A 21,998-nucleotide genomic window follows, 5' to 3' on the forward strand; every position below is an offset into this window, starting at 1 on the left:
TTTACATACAATAATTAAAATAACTCAACAAGGGATGCTGGTATTAAACTGTTGTGTTCGACGAGGGATTTAAATGGGAAATGCACGGTACAGTTGTTAAATTTTGTGTTAATTAAATTTATTAATTAAAGAGGGGAGAACTTCCATAATAAAAACAAATTGATAACTTTCAAAGGACAATTAATTTTGTTGAATAGACTTTTGAAAAACGGTTTGAACTTTTGCCTGCTTTAATGTTTTTACCAGGATAGTTTTTGTGTTATTCCTAATAGTATGTATTTTTGTATGTTCATCTGTCGGAAAATGTTTTTGTTTAAACTTCTGTACCCACAAAATAGTAAATAAATAAACAACTCTTGATGGAAAGCGTAAATAATAATATTGATAAATCTATTACAATCTTAGTACTATGTAACACCATAGAGCAAGTCCTTGCTCTATGGTAATACCCTATTAATAACATTATGGGGTTTTTTTCAAAACTTTAATTCTGTTTCCGGGAATAACACTTTTGTCCCTTTCAAAGAAATAAAAAAAGCGCTTGTCTCCCCGATTAGACAATCGTTTTAAACCCTGGTTTTGTAAAAAGCCAGTCTTTTAATATGCGCCTTGGTAACTGAAAAAAAGTCAAACCCGGCCACTGTTTTGATTGACAACTTCAAGAAACTCAACACAATACAAAAAGTTCCAGCACTTGAACAATTAACTCGTAACATATCCTGCTGAAGCGATATTTTGCTTTTAATAGTCGATATAGTGAAGTGAGACCATTGAGCTATAAAGACATCGTTGCCCTGACAAACGCAATGATTGTATAACCCATTTAAAGCATTATGACAAATTGAATAACATTATTCAATCAATTATCAACCTGACAATACCTGCCTACAAAACATTTCGTAAACAACAGCTATAAACAAACGCGCCTTATTATGCTCTTTAACGCGCCCTCCACAGCCATCCACGCATAATATCATTGGGCTTGTTTGGGCGCCCAGTTGCTAGCAAGCGCATTTTTCGTAATAAATCTGGAGATGCTGTTTGTGAACTTTTCGTCTGCCAAAATTGGAGAAATAAACCCTGTTTCCTTTGGAACTTACGCTGGTGCTGGGGCGGGGAAGTAAAGGAGGAAATTTCAGGAATCATGTCGACCAAAGTCATCTATTTCTTGGTCGGTGACAGGCCTGAGCAAGCGGAATTTCGGTCGGATTTTCCTGCGGACGATGTAAAGGGTAAGCAGACAACAGGTTTTTCACAATTTGTGTGTTTTGGTTGGTGAGCGGTCGGCCGTGTACGTTGGCGTATCCACGGCATGGGTTCACGGACGACCGTGCGTGGATTATGGTGTACACAACTCTATGTAACTATACGGCGTCTTACTTGTGGTTCAACATGCAAATACCTTGTTTGGTGTAAAATGTTGGCGTATTTTGTTTCCCAAGGAAGAAAGGAGAGAAAATATCTTGTTTTATTTTTATATATTAAAGATTAAATTTGGCAGTTCGGCTAGATTGTTCTTTTGGAAAGGTTTGACACAACATTGTGTACGACCACGACGACGACCAAATGACAGGCCTGAATGCTTAAAAAAGTATGAGGTAGGGGGCCTAGCTGTGATAGTGTTTGCCACAGTATTTTCTTCAAAGGCAATGAGTTGTGTCGGGTCTGATATTCATTGCTATTAAATTAAAAAGTTCATTTGATCTTTTCGACCAACTAAGGTTAAAAATAAAAGCTCTTATTTTTAGGCTGTCAATTTACAACAAAACTTTTCACTGGTTCATATTTCATGTAAATATTTCATTTTTACGTACGTAGTTAAAACTTTGCTTTTCAACACTGAACTAGTCAGCTGGACCACTTGGCGTGTATTGCGACTGGTCCTCAGAAAACTGGCATTTGACCAGCAGGGGACCACTGTTTAAAAAGGGAGAATGCCGATTGATAATAAAGAATCACAAGAATTTGTTCGCACAGAAAGTGTGACACCATCAACAAATGCTGGCAATCTCTGTTCTTCCAAACAATTTCCTGTCACCAAACATCATCTGAAATGGTTAAAAAGATAAAAATATCACCAGGGCACTGCTTATCCGAATATTCTCAGCTAACAATCTGCCTACAGGGTACCATAAATACAGTATTCTTTGATAGAAGCAGAGCCATAAAACTGGCCAGATGGTTTTGTGGTTTTTACCCCTCTGTGACATAGTGACAGCAAAATGGCAGGTCATATCATGTCAATCTAACACTCCATCCCCACAATGCCCAACTCTAGGATCAGAGACTGATAAGAATAGACCAGTTTTTTTTATACGTGTCAAACCTAGCTGATTAATTGAACAGATTAAACGCAATAATTAACACAAATACCCATCTCGGGCAATAGAAAGTATATCTTCCATGTATCGAAAAGGAAAGGAAAAAACACCTTGAATGAAGACCATGTTATTTCTGTTTAAAAACACAAACTGGTTGGGGCTCAAATTTATTTTCTTTAGTTTTTTTTTATACTAAAACCCGAACCATCTAATGTATAGATCTAGATGAGATCCTTCCGAGTGTTCCAAAATACTCTACTTTTATATGAAAAATCAACATGATCAATTACAAATGTCTAGTCATTGGTAGGCCGAGATTTGTCCAACGAACGCAGGCATCACGTTTCAAATTACACAACTACTATTTGGGACTGACGTCGTCGAACATTGCCAGTTGCCAGTCATCTTGTTGTCTGTTGTCCGGGACTTACTTAAAATCAGTAGTCATTTTTGTTTCTCACATTTTCACTTTTGAGACGTTTAGTCCGTTTTGGATATTTGTTTGTTTGTTTGTTTGTTTAGATGATCTTCCCATCAAGGGAACTCGGCAAACTCCCACAAGGGGATATAAACACCAAGCTGGCAACAACCAATCTCTCTCACAAACATTGGTTTAACGTCTATGATTATGAATTACACAAATCAAGAAATTGTGATTCAGTAACTAGACGACAATAATTATTCTTGTCATTGTGAAATCAGCAGTTAGCTGGGGGATTCAAACCCACAACCTTGTGATTGCAAGTCCTACAGTCTAACCACTTGACCACAGTGACTAGATATTGTAGATCTTGAGATTATTTTGTGTGTGGACTGTCTGACAGTGACAGTACAGTTACATTTAGTAAATATTTCACTTCCATACATAATGTACATTAGCTGGCAGGCTTGTACTATAGTACATCTACCTAGTTGGTTGATCCCAATCTTTCCGCATGTCTGACGATTCTTAGTGCATACAAATCTAATGACCTCTTTTTTAAAAACTGAAGTCACCCAAGGAATGCAGCCACATTCTATTTTAAAATCAATTGTTGGTGGTGTTTCCATCTAATAATTGTACTTGGATTTATGCCAGAATGTGTGCTTGAGCATCCATCACATTCCTACAGTCAGTAAATGTTGAATGCATGTGTTGCTTCAATTTAGATTCGGAAGTTTTTATTTTGATGTCATTTCATTTTTGTGTTTGGAATCATCACATACAAAGTCACATACAAAGTGTCTAGATATAATGGCTAATATTGATTGACTTTTCTTAACTTTTTATTGTCAATTTAAATGAACCAACCAAAAATTTTGCTTTGTTTTGGAAATTCAGATATTTGATATGTTATTACATACTGTATTGGAATTTTTAAGCTCAGGACATGACCTTCAGTGCGACCTATTTGTTGAGTGGAATTAGGTCAAATGTTGCAGCCCGTTTGCGGCCACTGGACTTAATACTGTGGACATATTTGTGTTAGGGCTGCTGTGGACTCTGAAGGTTTTCAAATCGATACCTTGAGATTTGCACCTGAACTGCTCAGTTTGTTTTCTTTCGGTTATTACAGATTGTGTTTAAGGAGTGTACATAATGTAGGTCTCAAAATCCAAGAAGTAGGACAACTATTGTTGCTGTTTTGCAAGTCTGAGCCATTTTTGTGTTTTTCCCTTAAGTTTTTGATTTGCTTAAGTTTGAGGGAAAAGAAGCTTTCATATTTCCTGGTTAAACTATTTCCCAACACCACTCTGTTTATAATAACAACAGTGGAAATAGTACAGCACAGTTACTCTAATTGGAAATGTAAAACACGATACACTTTTCAATTTACAACAGTAATTTTTACAACAGATACAACAGACACAACGTCACTGGATTGTACAGCACCAACATTTATTATCCAATCCATCCCGCCACATCACAGCAACTATGTAAAGCCAACATTCAGTATGAAGATCTGAGAAATCCACAATTTTCATCTTCGCCGTGTGTGAGAAACTGATCCCTGTCCTCTCTAAACTTGGGTCTTGTTTCAAGGCTACATATATTGAATACAGGGCAGGTACATCTAGGAGGCAATGGAGGCACTGCCTCTATGCCACTGACACTGCCTTGATGCCCTTTGAAATGTTCCACCTGAAAGTTTCATTTCCTTACGTGTAGTTGTAGAGTAAACAAATTTCTGTCTTACTCCTATCACAAGAATGAAGTATAGTCAAGCCGTGCATTAAGCAAACAAAATTGTAATTCCTGACAATCTGAAAACGAACAGCTTTTTAATTCCCCAAAGTGTGATCACCTATTGAAATGGTTTCACAGGTTAGCTGAATGATAGTGTACATTGAAAATTAGAAGATTTAATTAATGAACTTAAATCCAAAAACTAGTAAAAGTAAATCACCCCATTGGAAATTTGTTCACAAGTGATGGATTGTGTACTGTACCCCTTCAGGCCAAAAAAGGTGAATGACATTGCGAAGGAAGCTCTTTTTCATTAAATTATTTTGATCGTTGAACGTCACCCCTCTGAACATGATTGCGATCGATCCATCGTTTTCTGACACCTTCAACAATCTCGTCAAGTGAGTGAGCAGCTGGTGCTGAGTTTACCTTCTCCAAACATTTACTCAGTTTTTTTGTCAAGCACTTTTTAAACCACAACAAAACAACACAATGTTTACTGCATCACGTTTCAGAGCTGCCTGTCTGTTTTAAATGCAAAGCTAGCAAGCTTGATAAATGTCGAGTTGACATATTGAATTGAATTGTTGATTAATCGTTACTAATCGTTACTGTGTGTCCGAATCACTTGAAAAAAGCCATTTGCAAAGTAACCACCACCCCCTAGAAAAAAAAAAAACGCTCCGATAAACAAACTTGAAATAAAAAAAAAAAATCACAAAATCAATTGACAAATTCCAAGGTGTCAAAGAAATTGAGTTATGAATTCATATTTCTCAAATTCCTCAAAGGGAAGGTACACTTTTGGTTGTCAATCTTAAAATTAATGGCAGTTCAAACTATTGGTTACAGTCACCTGTAAAAGCATTTTTAGAAACATTTTACTGTTGAAGTAGTGTGGGTATGTCCCCGAATCTGCTTCTCGTGTTATGTATTCATATTATCAAAAACGTGACCACCTTTTGATGTTTAACTTTCATATTGTTAGTACCACTGTATAAAATAGGATTAAAACAATCCAACAGTTTCCTAAACAGGATATACCGTCCCGCCCTTTAAAGTCAATGCCCTAAGAACTGTCTGGCATTGCTCGTCACACATACTCTAAAAAGTTTTATAAAGACTGAGCATTACATGACTACTTGAAGTGGAAAATAATTTGTTGTGATGTTAATTATTTGGGATTTTCCACACTTTATTATGCAAAAATTCCATGTCAAAATGCAGGCTGAAGTGGTTTGTGGATTTGGGTTGTCTGCCCGAGACATCTTGCTACAATTTTTTTTATGAGGAGAGCTTCTTTTTTTAGGGAGGGATCAAATGCACAATAGATGAGGATTTTAAACGCAATGTCTTTGTTCTGTGGCCATCTCCTTCTGTAGGGGAGAAGTGCCATGTCTAGATATATTATTGATTAACGAGAGGTGTTTCTCCCCAGTACATTAAGGCAGCCAAGCGAAAGTAATTACATGTACCCTGTGTATTTAGTAACACGTTTTGCCGACACCTCCCTCAGATGGCAGTTGCGTAATTTTCAAGACGGGGTTCGTATTGAAAGACATGGTACACTTACTCTTTACTTGTTAGAAATTTCCAACACCATAGATTGACTATACTACGGTACATGTATGCCTGAAATAGGGCAAAGGATCTCTCAGCATTTTCTTCCCCCACACCCCAGAAAAAAATAAAAATGAAATAAGCCTAAAATAAATAAAATCATTTTAATATAAAAACCTTACTTAAAGTATTATGTAATTTTACACTGTTCTTACACAATTTATGTTATTTGGCTTTTAAGTATGTGTGTAAACCACTGTGTACTCCGTGAATCAAAATACACAAGGCATATCATTAGGTTACTCAACTGGGATTCGAACCTATGACCTTTGTCATTCTAGAGCCAATGTCTAGTAATCACGTACCAGCTCGACCACCAAAATTGCCTGGTAGCTACATGTTTACGTAGAGGTAGTTTGAACTAGATATTTTAGCTGTGGGTCTCTCAACTCAACGATTCAGCACAATTTACACGTATTTTGTACAATAGTAAAAGTCAATTGTGCATTTGGATCAGAACTTTATAGAGGCTTCTTTTTATAAACATTGCTAATCTTTTATGCCAACAGTCGATAACAGAAGGCTAGTTACTGTCAACAAACATAGCTGTCCAATACTCAGTGGTCGTTATACAAACACTCATGTTCACTTTATATGAACAGTCAAAGAAAACAGTCATTGAAGCTCTAGTAGAATGCAAATATGAACTGCAGCGTTTCTGTTGGGTCATTATACGTGGAGTTGATAATAACTGCAGTTGTTATGCTCTGAAAGGTTGACTTTCGAGAGTTGACATTTGTGATGTTCACTATGATTAATTAAACATTTAAAATACAGAATTGAAATTTAAACCTAGTTGGTTTTTGGAACCGTTTAATTGTTTTAATCCAATAAAAACATAGTTGTATACATGTAGAGCCTACAATAAAACTAACCTATACAGATTTCATTTCAAAAGATGGTCCCTTTTTGAAATATCGCTGAAAATCTTGAGCGAATTTGTCCACGCACACATGTATGTAAAAGAATAATCCCTTATATTGGAATTACACAATGGAAACACTTCTCTGATTCAATTGTGAAGCATAAAAACATATCTTTTTACATAAAATCACATTCCTTCAAAGTGAAATGTTTCTCAAACAAGATGCTTGATACCATCGGAAACTACTGTATGCTTCTAACCAAAAGCTTTTATTGCTACTAGTTTTAAGAGAAATAACCAAGCAGACACCTTTCCTTTAAACAAGACTTTTCTTGATATTTATTCAAGGCTACTATACATGTATCTCGATCATTCCCGAGTGCAACAGAATGCCTTGATCATTGCATTTCATTACTCCAGTCAGGGAGCAGCTGTCAGTCTTTATTGGTTGCACAGTTTGAGTTTCCCGGCCCGACCTACCGGGAGATCACAAAGTAGGAAATGCTTGTCTTGGAAGCAAATACCATGTTCCCGATCGTGTTACAAGGTTGAACCGAACGGGCGCCATGCATATAGAGATGTGGTCAGTTCATTTTATTTAGTTTTTTTACTTGAAAATGTTGACTGTTTGTTGTTTGTATTCGTACAGGGAAAATTTTGTGAAGTTTTTATAATATGAAGACATAGGCCTTTCATTTCGTTTTAAAGGGAAGTGATTCTTTGTACACAAATATTTTTTTTGTATGAAAAGTTTTTATAAATTTTAAGAAAAAGCAGATTACTTAAAAATCAACATTGTATTCAGACATTATCAACCCATTTCTTTTTAAAGCTCTTTGATTATTTTAAAATAAGTTCTCAGACATGTTTTCCAAAGATTATGACTTCTGCGTAGCAGGGATGCGGATTTCCACTTGTATGAACGAATTTAATTAACCATCTACGTGACTTGTCGACTTGTTGTACGAAGGTATTTGATCAACAGCTGCTCAAACTGTGTTGTCTACTGCAAGCATGATATCCTGTATCATTGTAAAGTATAGGATAGTTCACTAGTTATTCTGAAAATGTGTTCACGCTAAGAGAATATTTATATGTAGCCTATAAGTAATATAAAAGTTACTCAAAGGCTGACATTTTGATACAAAACTAACTTTCAGTCTATTGAAAGATTCAATAAGAAAAAACATGTTCCTACACTTTTTCAGCAGTACTGGGAAAATTGGGAACATTTTGTGTGTAACACCATGAAGTCTTCGACGAGTTTTGGTGCTCCTGAAAAAAAATGCAGTTGTAGAACTTTACACTTTTATCAGTATGCCCTGATAGTCTTCAAGAAACCTGTGTTCTGAAGACGGGCGAGCAAGCCAATTAGACTGAGTTGTTACAGAACCACCACAACTTGTAGGGAGATTTAATATAGGCATGTAATATAGGCATAAATATGCAAACCTTACCGTATTCCACTATGCAAATTTTCGAATTATACTTTATTTTTGTGATAATTATAGGTTTGAGTTATAAAACAGGTTGACAAAATCAGTCAGCCATACCACTTAGTTTCCTGTGTATGTTAATTCAACTGCTCATGGTTGAGCTGTAGATTATTATAACCTTCAGGAATTAATCATGCCACAGTTGGCAGTTGGTCATCTGCATTATAAATGATACCCAAACCTTTATGAGCAATTTAGATATAATTAATAGCCAAGTCAAACATGTTTAGTGAAACCTACATGTAGGGCCAAGATCAAGCACCACCCCCCCCCAAAAAAAAAAAACCATCAACAAAAACAACAAAACACAAAACCACACCCAAAACACCCCAAATCAAGATGTATCCAAGCACAAATTAATCTTGTTTATCATAAAAGAGTTACCAGCAAAAACACCATTTTATTGTACATGTATATCGTACATGTAGGTTTACTGTTTAAAACTAGTTCCCTTCTGTTATTTTCGCCTAAAAAAATAGTTGGTAGTTTCTGCAGCTTAAACATTTCAACCTCTTAGCCTGAAATTTAAACCATGATCTCCATTGTGCTGCCTTTGATTTTGATTCTAAATTTTGTCCCAAAGTTTGCTCTGATTTTCTTGCAAAGTTCCACATTCTTGTACCAAGTTCATGGCCTGCTATATTTATTTAGAAGAGCTATCCACATGTGGTAATATATCCTGCATGTATGAGTAGACTACAGTTATAGTCAAAACATCTGGTTCATTCTGATCTCAGACAAAACAATGTTTTAGTCTGTCAACCTACCCGTAGTTCCTGTACTTCTAGAGCTATTTAAACACAAGGATTTGTTTTTAATTGCCCAAGAAGAGAAGAGCTGTCGTTGAAAAAGGAGGAAAAGTTAGAAGGGTAATTGTTGCAATCCTTTGAATGTGCTTGAATGATAGGACGATGAATGAACAAAGGACATCTTCAAGTTTATGAATGACATACTGAGTTATTGTGGTTCCTTGGAGACAGGGAAGAAAATGAAGAAGGGACTTCTGCAAATCTTTGATGTAGACTTGGTTGTTGGTCCTTTTGTTGTATTACAGAAACATGGGGTGAGGAGCATGAAAGGACTGCTGCAAGTCAATGAAGTAAATACCACACTCAGTTCTTGGGTTACAGAAAATGTTGTTTGACCTTGATTGGGGTCAACAGTCAGGACAAAGGTCAAGACATTGGGGTTCAAGTAGTCAGTTCAAACGCTGTTGATGTGGAGTGTTGTGGTCATGTTTCAGACTCAAGTTTTGGTGATTGTCTGACTGTAGGTTCCAGTTCCTTGTCATGGCACTTGCGTCCTTGAGCAAGACACTTGACTATAATTACTTTGTCCTTTTGATGAGAGGGTATACTTGGTCCCCACTCCCAATGTATTGTGTAATGCATCTTAAAGAACCCAGTACACTTATGTTGAGAGTATAGTGGTTTCAAGCATGGCACAGAATGCACCGAATCACCCTCACAAGTTGCTGTATAATGGCTCTCAACATTCAAACAATTGTTGACAATGTACTCGATTTAGATGTCTGTTTGATTTTCAGTAAATAGAGTATTATCTCATACAAAAATCTTGGCACGATTACAATTTACTGATCTAAAGATAGTTGGCAGGGTCTTAGGAACAAGTAAATATTTATCCGACTGCGGGAACAGCTTATAAAAAGGTAGCTGCGCATATGGATTGTTAACTGCTCGGAAACTACAACAAGGGCTAAGTGCACACTATTGTTTGGCTAAGGTCTAAAGACATGTACTGGCCTAGAAGTAGAGCCTTACGCTTGTTCACACATAGATAAATCTAGAGAATAGAATTAGCTGTTGCAAACTGCTTACCAACCAAAAGGAAGTACTTTGTTGCCCATGATATCAGCCTTGCTGCCCTTTCAAAACTTCTCATGGATTTTATAATTTTCCAATGGAAGTGCCCTTTTGCAAAACGAAAAGGACCTTGCCCTCTCCTCAAAGGTGAAATTCCAGGCCTGTGGTTGAAATTATCTTTTTCCCCACTTTTTTCATTTGCAATTTATATAAAGGCTTTCAGACATGATAATCAACCTTAAATTCCCTAAGGTTGCCTGTTACATTTCTTTCCATTTCACTTTCTTGACAATTCCTCAAAGTGTTTCTATTATCGACCTCAGAATTGTCTTCTATTTCCTCTTGAACGGTCTAGTTTAACTTGTCCGATGGTCATTAAAAAACAATGATTTCTTCAGTTTTCAGTTCCCAAGTAGCATTCTCAAGAGAATTTGAAATTTTCTGACGCCTACTAAAGATTAATTAACTTACATGTAACGTTACACCAAGTCAAAAGCTCAGCTTCTAAAAAAAAAACCAAGATTTTTTTTAGCCACTTAAACACTGATTCATGTAAAACAACCGTAGAAATGTTTAGAAACAATCAATTTCAAGGCAACAGTGCCGTCACGAGGGAGCCCTCACAATTCCGCCTGGATTGTTTTACCAGTTTCTCCCCACAGGCTGTGAAGCCAAACGGCCCGCTGCAAAACAAAATTATTATAAGAAAAGGGTAGAAAGAAAAACGTTGTCAACACCCAACGCCAGTGGTGGATATTACTTAGAAGCATTACAAACATGTAAAGTGGAGCTCTTGAGTAGCAGTTGTCACCTTCACGTCAGACAGTCCGACACCAAATTATTCAAGAGAGGTACTCTCCATCAACGCTCGGAATTCGACGTTGTGTCGTCCGTTTCTTTCAGCGAATCATCCTCGGTTCTGTCTTTGACATTCTGGACCTGTAACCCAAGCTTGAAGTTGCCCCGAACGATGATGAATTAATTGCCGCGGCGATGGCTTGGGTTTATTAAAGGTTGGCCGCAGTGTCGTATCGCTGGACTGAGTAAAGCGATCTCGGGGTCAGGGGAGGGTTTTCGTCGTAATGAGGGGTAGACCGCTGCAGCTGATTGGCATAGATCTTGTTGTAAGCTACAGGTGGACGGCTTGGTTTCTGTTTGAAATATCGGCTTTGACATGGAGTAGGTCACATCATGGTAACTATTGACTTTTGGGACAGAGAGAAACTTGAATCGATTTAAATCGCTTCAGGAAGAGGAAATAAAGACATTGATCAGTGTTTAGATCAAGTAAGATTTTCTTTTGATCTGCTCTTGAATTTTAAATATTTGGGTGTTTGGTTTAAGCCCTATCCAAGATTTCTGTGGATCTCAACTCGGGCCTGATGCTTCATAATGAAAGGGCAATGGCACAATGCATTTTCTTGTTATCCAGCAACTCTATGAGAAAATCGGAACATTGCAAGATGCACCAAGGCAATAGCAAGTGGCAATGGAGTCAGTTGCCTCTGTTGCCTCTGTGAAGTTGGCCTGAAACTGGAACATTTGAAGGTGCACCAAGGCAATGAGCTTGGGCAATGAAGGCAGCCTCTGTGATATACCAGGCCTGTTAAAGACACTGGACACTATTGGTATATTGTCAAAGACCAGTCTTCTCACTTGGTGTATCTCAATGTATGCATAAAATAACAAAACTATAAAATTTGAGCTCAATTAGTCATCGAAGTTGCGAGATAACTATGAAAGAATAAAACACCCTTGTCACACGAAGTTGTGTGCTTTCAGATGCTTGATTTCGAGACTTCAAATTCTAAACTTGAAGTCTCAAAATAAAATTTGTGGAAAATTACTTCTTTCTCGAAAACTACGTCACTTTAGAGGGAGCCGTTTTATATGTTTTATACTATCAACCTCTCCCATTACTCATTACCAAGTGTGGTTTCATGCTGAAACTATATAAATTATAGACTTCATCATTCGTACCACAAGCAATTAACGCTTTACTATCCGTGACGAACATGCACTTGTAGACTATGTACTTGCAGCTTGAACCTGGGTATTTTTTGTAAACCACAGTGTCACTTCTGACACAGGCAAGTTTCAAATCCTAAATGAAATGTTGACACGCATGTGCAATTATTCAGGCATCCTTTCTTTAATTTAAAAGCGATCCAATTCCAATTCCATGCAGTCTGATTGTAGTGAACTTGTCCTGTTGATATTGCGTTTCTGGGACAAGTGAGAATCTGTAGCGTTGATGGGTGTTACCATGGTAACGACGCATGTACCCCTGAATTCCGCTATTGTTTGAATAATTATGTCCGCCTGGTGGCTGACGAGGCATGGTGGTGGTAGCCCTACAAGGGCATGTCTGTCGTATTATGATGACGTCAGACTTGTGTTCTATTTTTTTCACCATGTACATTGACTTGAAGTTAACTGGTTATTTGGTAAACACGTTCTACATGTAAATGTAGGGGCGGTAAACGCAGAATTACGGAATGAGCAATTATTCCGCACAGGTTATTTTAAAATTCAAACTGGCATTCAGTATTTTTTTCTAAGCAAGTTGTAAGAATATGCACAGAATATTTATGTGAATAAAAAATGCAAGCGTGCATACATGTAATATGGGCATCTATTAATACACAATTTTGCTCCTAATTATGTTAATTACTATTAAAATTATAATAACAAATAATATAAATAAAAATTTCAATTTTCTTTATGACTCTGTTTTGGAAAAACGGCCGGTGAAATGTAATTGGATTAAAATAATGAACTGCAGTTTTAAGAAATGAGCACCACAAATAGAATAGAATTTGTTTTACTTAAATATTCCAGGTGTTCTTCTAACCAAATCCAAACAATTGTTTTGTGGGCTTTTAGGAGTTATACATTAATTTTGATTTTAAAATCAAACAACTCCACTAATAACCGAAACAAGTAACCAGACAATAACATTTTCCAAGCAATACAGACAGGAGTCATTATTTAAATAAACAGAGAAACACATTGATAACCGAAACCATCCGACAATAACATTTTCCAAGCCATAACTGCTCGGTCTCTACAAACGCCTGATTTAGATTTTTCAGAATTCTCCAGAGCTACATATTTTAAATCTGTCTATCCCTAGTGGATCCTGAAAATTCTTAACACTTGCCTCAAGCGCTTCAAAGTCAATAACAATTTAATTCCACCATCTTACACTGTTCCTTGATAGAAAGTATTAAAAAAAAATCACTCAGTTGTCACAGCATTTCTTTGAAATCGTTGCAAATTAGATTGAAGCCCCTGCCTTGTTGTAAGGCTTAGGTGTTAATGAAATAAGCCGAAACTCAAACTTAAAGGCCGATAAAGGTAATCCGTAAGTAAATTCCATCATCACAGCTGAGTTAGCTGAGGTTCAGTTTAATGTCATCATATGTTTTGATTCCAAACAATTTAGCGACAGGTCTAAAAAATAACCAATGACCACCCCAATCAATTGCAGTGGTCATGTGGTGGTGCCCTTTTCTTTAGACTTGATGACGAGTTGTTAGGTGCTGCCTTGCTGATTACAAACTCACATTCTGCGGTTTATGCAACAGTCACCAGTGCGATTTTACATTCATGCAACGGTCGTAGGTAGCGTGTGGCAGCCACTGACACATACTGGGATGGAGGATGAGTGTACCGTCCCCGTAACTACACTGCGCTTAACAATTACCAACTTGATTTCAAGACTACCTGTGTCTATGCTGTGGAGCCATTAATTTGAGCTCAATTGGTTGTCAAAGTTGCGAGATAATAATGATAATAACACCCTTATCACACAAAAATGTGTGCTTACCAAATGAGGTTTTATGCTGATAATTATTTTGAGTAATTACCAATAGTGTCCACTGCCTTTAATATGTGTGGGTATGTAAGAGTCTTACCACATGTGGTGGATCCTGTTTGATGTTACAAAAAATGACACTTAAATCTGTAGCCTATAATGGCATTTGACATGTATTCTAGTCCTCATGCCAAGCATCGTTTCACTGCCGTGGAAAAAACAACCCTCATTGTTTTGTCTGCCCTGCGGTGCTGAGCAACTTAATCAAGCAAAGTCAGCCCATTTAATTTCTGATGGATTCAGACTTAATTTGGGTTAAAAGAAAAAGCATCAAAGATCAACAGGCAGCGGGAAGTCGAGTATCAACGATTCAATTTCGACCAGTCCGCGACCAGGTGTAATGAGTCAAATCGACACAAGTGTGTTCAGTGAATCCGAAATCGACTTGTAGAATTCCTTTGACACATTACGTAGGTAAAAAAAAAACACTGTGAAAACCATTGAATACGGGCTCCATATCTAACTCTGTAGATTCGGTTTAAGTGGTTTGGTTATAGAATGGTGAGGTTTTTAAACATGAATGGGGTTAGTAGTGCAGAATGAAGTGGATGGGAGCAGTGGGTGGGAGTCCGTGATGTTGTTACAGTAACAAACTAACGGTTTGGTTGTTGTTTGTAGGCCGAGTGTTTGATGGCGCTTTATTGATCACACAGCACATGGATACCTTGTATTGTATAACCAAGTACTTGTGAATGCAGTACAAACAACATTTTGTATCTACCGGTACTTTGTAGGCCCAATGGCTGTTGTAAGAGCAAGTTATATTTGGGAAAAAGAAGTAGTCGGTGCCAGTGTATTCTAAAACAAAAAGACATTGTTTTCCCATGTTTTGAATAAATGTACTCTTCCAATAACAAATTAAATACTGTATCATTCCTTTAGGAAAGTCTTGATTTTTAAACTAAGTGTTAATTCGTATCTGGAAAAATGGAGCCATAATACTATCATATTGAAATCCCTTCAGAAAATGTTTGCATCAATTTTCTTTTAGTTCAACAAATGAAATATGTAGAAAGTATTTGGCTCTGTTATGGGATTTAAAGACAGTGGACACTCTTGGTAATTGTCAAAGACCAGTCTTCTCACGTGGTGCATCTCAACATATATGCATAAAATAATAAAACTGAAAATTTGAGCTCAACTGGTCGTCCAAGTTGCGAGATAATAATGAAAGAAAAAACACCCTTGTCATATGAAGTTGTGTGCTTTCTGATGCTTGATTTTGAGACCTCAAATTCTAAATCTGAGGTCTCGAAATCAAATTCGTGGAAAATTACTTCTTTCACGAAAACTGTTTTACTTCAGAGTGAGCCGTTTTTCACATTGTTTTATACTATCAACCTCTCCCCATTACTTGTTACCAAGTGAGGTTTTATGCTAATAATTATTTTGAGTAATTACCAATAGTGGAGCAGTGGAGCCTTTAAATGCGCTACGATTGTGTACGTACATTGAACACCCTTCTAGTTTGTGTCTGTGAACATGTACAGGTACGTTCAGAGCAATGGGATGCTGTTCCTACCCCGTGCATAATTTCATGGTTTGTTTATCTTGGTTGTTGTTGGAATGCTTAGTATGTGCTCAGCGGATGTAGTAAATCGTTCAGCCGTGATTCCGTCTGAACCATGTGCGCGGAAGTTGCCCTGTAGCGATCCACTCATTTTTCGGATGGTTTTTGTCCGAGAATAAGAAAATGTTTAAACAAAAAATATTTATGTTCTTCAAAATGTGTTAGCTGTTCAATATTTTGTTGATGCCTGTTTGCCTGATGTATCACCTAGGATGGTTTTCTCGGAGATTAAGAATTTATTTTGAACAAAAAACACTTATAGATGTTCTTCAAATTGTGTAAGCTGTTCATTAATTTGTTGATGCCTGTATTCCTGATTTTCACCTTCCTACTCTTCTACGGAGGGTATTCAATTTTAAGGGACATGATTGAATTCAAAGGTTTTGGCTTGTTTGAATTAATGTATTGTACATGTATACAGGGAATGATTTTATTTCATCCAGTTCTTTTTTAGTTTGACTTTGATGAACACATTTTTTAAAATGTATTTTTTTTAAGTTATTTAAATGCTACTTCCTCCTGCTTGATATCATATAATTGTTTATATTTTTTTTTGATATATTTCTTTTATGGTGGTGGGGGGGGGGGAGGGCTGGTTGAGTGCTTTTATCATATTGTTTTCTTCAAGGCACAATTTGATTAGATTGTCCATTTATTGTTCTGCCCTATCTCTTGAGTATGCCCCAAGGTTAAACTGATTCCCCTGGCAGCATCAATTTATTGCTGGCACCAGAGAGCTTTGTGCTCACACTAACAATGGAGGAATGAAAATAAAATATATGTTGAAAATTCTACATGACTTCTCCACCGAAAATCATCATGAAAGATGCCCCGTGTCAAAGCAGAGAGGTCAAGCGCCAACAGATTCAAGCTCTGGCGTTTCTGATCAGCAGCGTGTGGGTTCGAGTCCCGGTCTTGATACTAATGTCTTGTTTAGCATTATTGCCTTACCATCTTTTCGATGGGGCGTAAAGCCACAGGCTCTGGGGCGTAAAGCCACAGGCTCTGTGACTTTGGAAATCAAATTGAAGAGCAGACACTTATTGCTAAGAGAAGGGGTTGCACTGGTGCACCGTGTGTAATTGTTTTAAGTAACAAAACTGTTATCATACTGAGGATTTTTTTTGAGCTGGGGGTGTTTGGAGAAAGATGGGAGGAGGAAATTTGCAACATTTCCTAGGCCCTGAACTTTGTTCTGGAAGGGGCACAGCAATTTGCGGAAACTTTGTATTGGAACTTTGCAAAGGGCACCACGGCAAAATCTCAGGACACCATGACTGTTGCTGTGGTGCAGTGGCTGCCTAATGTGCTGACAGCATCTCTTCTAAACCCATTATAGATGTTACATTAATGATTTTCATTTCATAAGCTTCAAAGTTCAAAACCTGTCTTAAAAACCAAAGCATACTCTGCCTTATTGTGTCCATACTGCAATTAGCTACTGTATGCACGTATCCTACGCACCCATCGTATCCACATGTAATTTGTAAAATGAAACATAGGTCTGAATATGAAAGCAGACACGTCACGCCCCCACATTAGGCCTACTGTCCCAAGATGAAACTACAGCGAGATGGTTGGAGTGCTTTCTTGTAAAGGTGATTCATTGGCGATGTCTAACTAAGATTAATTCCCCTCGTTCAAGCTCAGTAATTGCAGGTAAAGGACAAAACGTACCCTGCAAGTCCAGACAGTCCCAGAAAATCAGAGATGAGAAGCAAAATATTATTAAGCATATGCCACGTAAAGTCATATAGTTAATACCTGAGTGTGTTTTGCCTTGTGAAATTGTTTAAAACAACAAAACTGTTAAGTAGGATTTGAAACTTTGCATGGTGGAAATACGATATAGAAAGGTTTGCGGTAACACCATGTAATGACTATCTCTAATGAGTTTGGGTGGTTCTGAAAAGAACCGTTGGTTTCAACTCGACGTTTCGGTCAGTATGCTCTGATCGTCTTCTGAAAACTGTTATCCCACTGTGTATTTTTTTGAGATGAGGGTGTTCATAGAAAGATGAAGGAGGGAAATTTTGCAACATTTCCAAGGTCTTGAACTTCACTCTTGAAGGGCACAGCAATTTGCGGAAACTTTTGTATTGGAACTTTGCAAAGGGCACCACAGCAAAAGCACAGAGCACCATGGCAGTTGCTGTTGGTGCTGTGTTTCGAGGCCTGATTTCCCCACGGCATATGGAAGAAAAGCTACACCAACACAACAATAAAGTGTACAGTTATACTGCAACATGTCTGTCAGTCATAAATGACACTCCTAGCGCTGAAATATCATTTCAGGTGAAGCTTATTAGGAATGGAGCAACCATAATACAACACCTTGAAAGGGATACAAGGGTGAGGTGGTGCTTATAACTGTCATACCATGTTAGAAACGCCTAGGCAAGCCTCGTCTTTTAAGGTTATTTTGCATGCATACACAACGCAAGGGAACTGCTTAAAGGGTTTTATGCTTCATTCAAAGGACGAAGCAATTATGGTTTTAAAGTGTCTTGCTCAAGGACATAGGTGAAGAGGAGGCCACACACCTCTGGCAGTACCAGAATTGGTTATCACCTGGCTGCCGCCTCTCAGGTTGAACTCTATCAAGAACTTTGGTGTGATCCCTGGCTTCACAGCTGTTAACAGTTACATTGTAACTGTTAACAGTTAGATATTGACAACAAAGGAAGATTGCCAGGAAGGGCAAGATGACAATACACTGATCCATAAGCACAAATGTGAGCAAGAACATGTGAGCCTCTCCAATGCCATTCTGCACAACTCTGCCGCGTACCCAAGCATACGCGCCCAAAGCATACGCGCACGCATGTCGGACTTCATAGTGTCGGGCTTTTGGTTGTGCAATGGGTTGTGATTGGTCAAGACGTTATGGGGCGGAGCTTAATGGATCTGTCTATTGGTAGAGTTCAACTTCAGGCTCATTAATCCATAGGTTTCAAATCCAGCTCCAGTCAATTTTCATTTTTCAACCCCAAAATGTTTAATACAATTCATTTGTAGTGTACCATGCTATCAGTTTGAGATCACTTTAATTTTTAGACAGAAATGTTTGAATACAGTTTCAGTATATTGCCGATTCGAGATACACTTAAAGTGCAGATGAAAGCCTGCCAGTTCTTTGCTTAGTGAAGACTTAAAATGCTACTGGGAAAATCGTCTTTTCTCCTAGTGGATCCCTTGATCATATAGCTCATGGCATATCTGACAATAATCCAGTAGATTAGAGGGTCTTCTGACGGTATTATGTACATAAAGATTAAGGTGGCATGATCGTCTGTTTCCCTAGCTAGTGAGATTTAGAGTGAGCATGACTAACATAACAAGTTTGTTATTGTGTCACCATTGGCATCAGGCTTGTTTTGATACTAGCTAAAATGGATGCATAATACCTTGCAGGAGACCTTTAAATAACCTTTAAAGATGTTTTTCTTAAAGAGGGAAAGCTGCAATGACTATTTGCTTTCTTGACGCAAGAGGGCCTGAGTCAATGACTTGTAAGTTTTATAAACTTCTCCTGGCTCAACTTAAAGGGGTACATCGCCTTCAGATCTCTCAGAATGGTGATGTTTGGATGAGCTAGATAGTTGATCACATGAGCTAGATAGTTGATCGGAACATAGCGTGTGAAAAGCGCTCAAATACGTAAGTATGCGGGTGTGTGTACGTTATACAACACATGTGCACACCATCATACAATGCGTATTCTGGCCTTTTACACATGCTTTAAAACAGTCTTCTCCATTGGATATGTTTTGGGGGTCTTGTAAAATGGCAGCTGGTTAGGATCAACCAATCATCATTCAAGTTTACATCAATGAAAAGAGAAAATATTCAGCTTCAAGATTCTGTTTGAAAACTGAAACCTATGGAGTTAGTTGGTCTATCGAGAAGAGCTTAATTTGTGTGTTACGAATTGGAACCCATTTCTATTTCGACCCGCCCACCACACCCGCCCACCCTAACACGATGGCCTTCGGTCTAAATCCTAAAGAAAACTTTCCAATTATGGATTCCTTGTAGGCTAATGTCTTTTGGTCAATACAATAACTTAGTGGATTGATTTTAATGGTGATGTAAGTAGATGAATGTTGTAAATGAGGTAGTAACCAATGTTGTGATTGCCGTCAACAACACTACTGAATCAGTAACTAATGTTTTCATAAGTCAGTGCTGTGATGTTACATATTAGAAAGCCCAACATGCACAACATGAAAACCCTCTGTCAATCAGTAACTATCTCTTTTATCTAACCCTACTCCCATGCAGCCCAGGGTGACATCAATAAGGTGTGTATTGTTACACCTTAATCCACCCACAGGGTCACCCACTATTGATTGGGGTCTGGCCTGGGCAAGTGGATCACAAACCCCCCCATTGTCCCCACCTGATTAGGTATCCAAATGGATTGAATAAGTAGAAAGCTAACCCACTGTGTACACAGACAGTTATCTTACACAAGAAGACAAATTTAACTGTGCAAACTTTTGTTGTGCGCATCTCTAATGAGAATTCTGTGGTCACTTTGAGGGCCATTGGATTGATTAATAAGTCCTTCGGAGGACCCAATAAAGGACCACGGAGGACTTAAGAGGAAGGGGAAGCTGGGGCACCTAGTTACAACTGTTTATTATTGTTCACATCCAAATGGCCCATCGTTATCTTTTATAACTGTATAGCCTGGACGGAAATAGAGTTAGGAGCCTTGTACCTCCTTTCTCTATGCTTGTGTACCATTGAGGTAGGGTTGTATAGAGATCACTGAAATGGGGGAATAAAGTTTGAGAGTTAAAGAGTTCATAACAAACTGATTGTGTGACCATGGAGGATTCCTTGATGGTGTGACCATAGGTTGGAGGGAATAAACCATGGACTTTTGTTGGTCTTAGTTGGTTTAGAAAGGACCATTTGGGGTCAGCTTGTGTTTAGGGGTTTGAAATCCAGGCAAGGTGAACTTTGGTACCAGACTTTGATGTTATCAGATTCTGATGTAACCAGATTCTGATGTTACTAGATTTTGATTTTACCAGATTTTGATGATGTACCAGATTTGATAAAGAAGGTCGTTATAGTCTTTTTTTTTAATAGCTCCATGGACCTTTGTTCACAAAAAGAGTGACCCCGTTGGCCTACATTCTTGGACCTTTCTGGCAGGCAAGATACTACACAGGTCTTTGGAAAATATACATTTTGAGTCATAATTTCGCATAAATTCAAGAGATATGAAGGACAAAGTAACAACTGAACTGGTTTTGAGATGTGCCCCCTTTCTCATAAAAGAAGTCAATAAAAATCAGACGATGCAACCATCAATATGATTGAATGTTTTTGTAAATCTTGCCCGCAGAAAGTCCAGGCTCTGCGGATCTTTTGTAAGCATTGTCTATTCCATAGAGCAGGTCTGGTCCTTGCTCTATGTCTATACACAGAACCCTGATTATGGGCTTAGATGTTGACTGAGGCATTTATATGTAGGTCTTAAAATGCTCTCAATCTTATTTACCAGTACATCACATTCACACCCTTTGAATTCCCACCCAAAGCAAGATGGATGGGTGCTTACTTTGTGAACCAGAAACATCGTTATAACACCTGCACTTCCATGATACTTTAAAGGAACATGTTGCCTTGGATCAGTCGAGTTGGTCTTTGAAAATCGTTTGTAACCGTTTGTTTTAAAATTGATATGGTTAGAAATATGTTGTAAAAGTAGAATACAATGATCTACACAAATATGCCTTGAAATTGCGTGGTTTTCGTTTTACCTCGTCGACTAACACGGTCGGCCATTTATGGGAGTCAAAAAGTTAACTCCCATAAATAGCCGACCGTGTTAATTCGCGACGTAAAATAAAAACCGTGCGATTTTGAGTGATACTTGTGTGGATCATTATATTCTACTTTTAAAACATCTTTCCAACCATATCCATTTCATAACAAACGGTTTCAAACACTTTTTTATAGACCAACTCGACCGATCCAAGGCAACGTGTTCCTTTAAGTGCTTTATTGAGCATGTATGGTCAATCCATTTACCTACCGTCCTGGTCCATCCATGGAGCAAGCAATTCTATACTCCATGGAGCAAGGGACGTTGCTTTCTTTATGGTCCATCCAAGGGATTTGCAGGTGTCTTCCTCTTGTATTAAAGGCAGTGGACACTATTGGTAATTGGCAAAGACCAGTCTTCTCACTTGGTGTATCTAAACATATGCATAAAAGAACAAACCTGTGAAAATTT

General features: G+C 37.8%; 1 protein-coding gene across 2 annotated transcripts in view; it reads left to right on the forward strand.

The window, feature by feature from the left end:
- Positions 1-1,035: 1,035 nt before the first annotated feature.
- Positions 1,036-21,998, forward strand: part of LOC139950325 (high affinity cGMP-specific 3',5'-cyclic phosphodiesterase 9A-like) — a 120,595-nt gene continuing 99,632 nt past the window's right edge. For both annotated transcript variants that reach the window (XM_071948938.1, XM_071948939.1), the window contains exon 1: positions 1,036-1,232. In XM_071948938.1, coding sequence (XP_071805039.1) covers positions 1,145-1,232 — 88 coding nt within the window. In that variant the 5' untranslated portion in view covers positions 1,036-1,144. The remainder of the gene's footprint in view (positions 1,233-21,998) is intronic.

This window comes from Asterias amurensis, chromosome 18, assembly GCF_032118995.1.
Source record: "Asterias amurensis chromosome 18, ASM3211899v1".
NCBI lineage: Eukaryota > Metazoa > Echinodermata > Asteroidea > Forcipulatida > Asteriidae > Asterias > Asterias amurensis.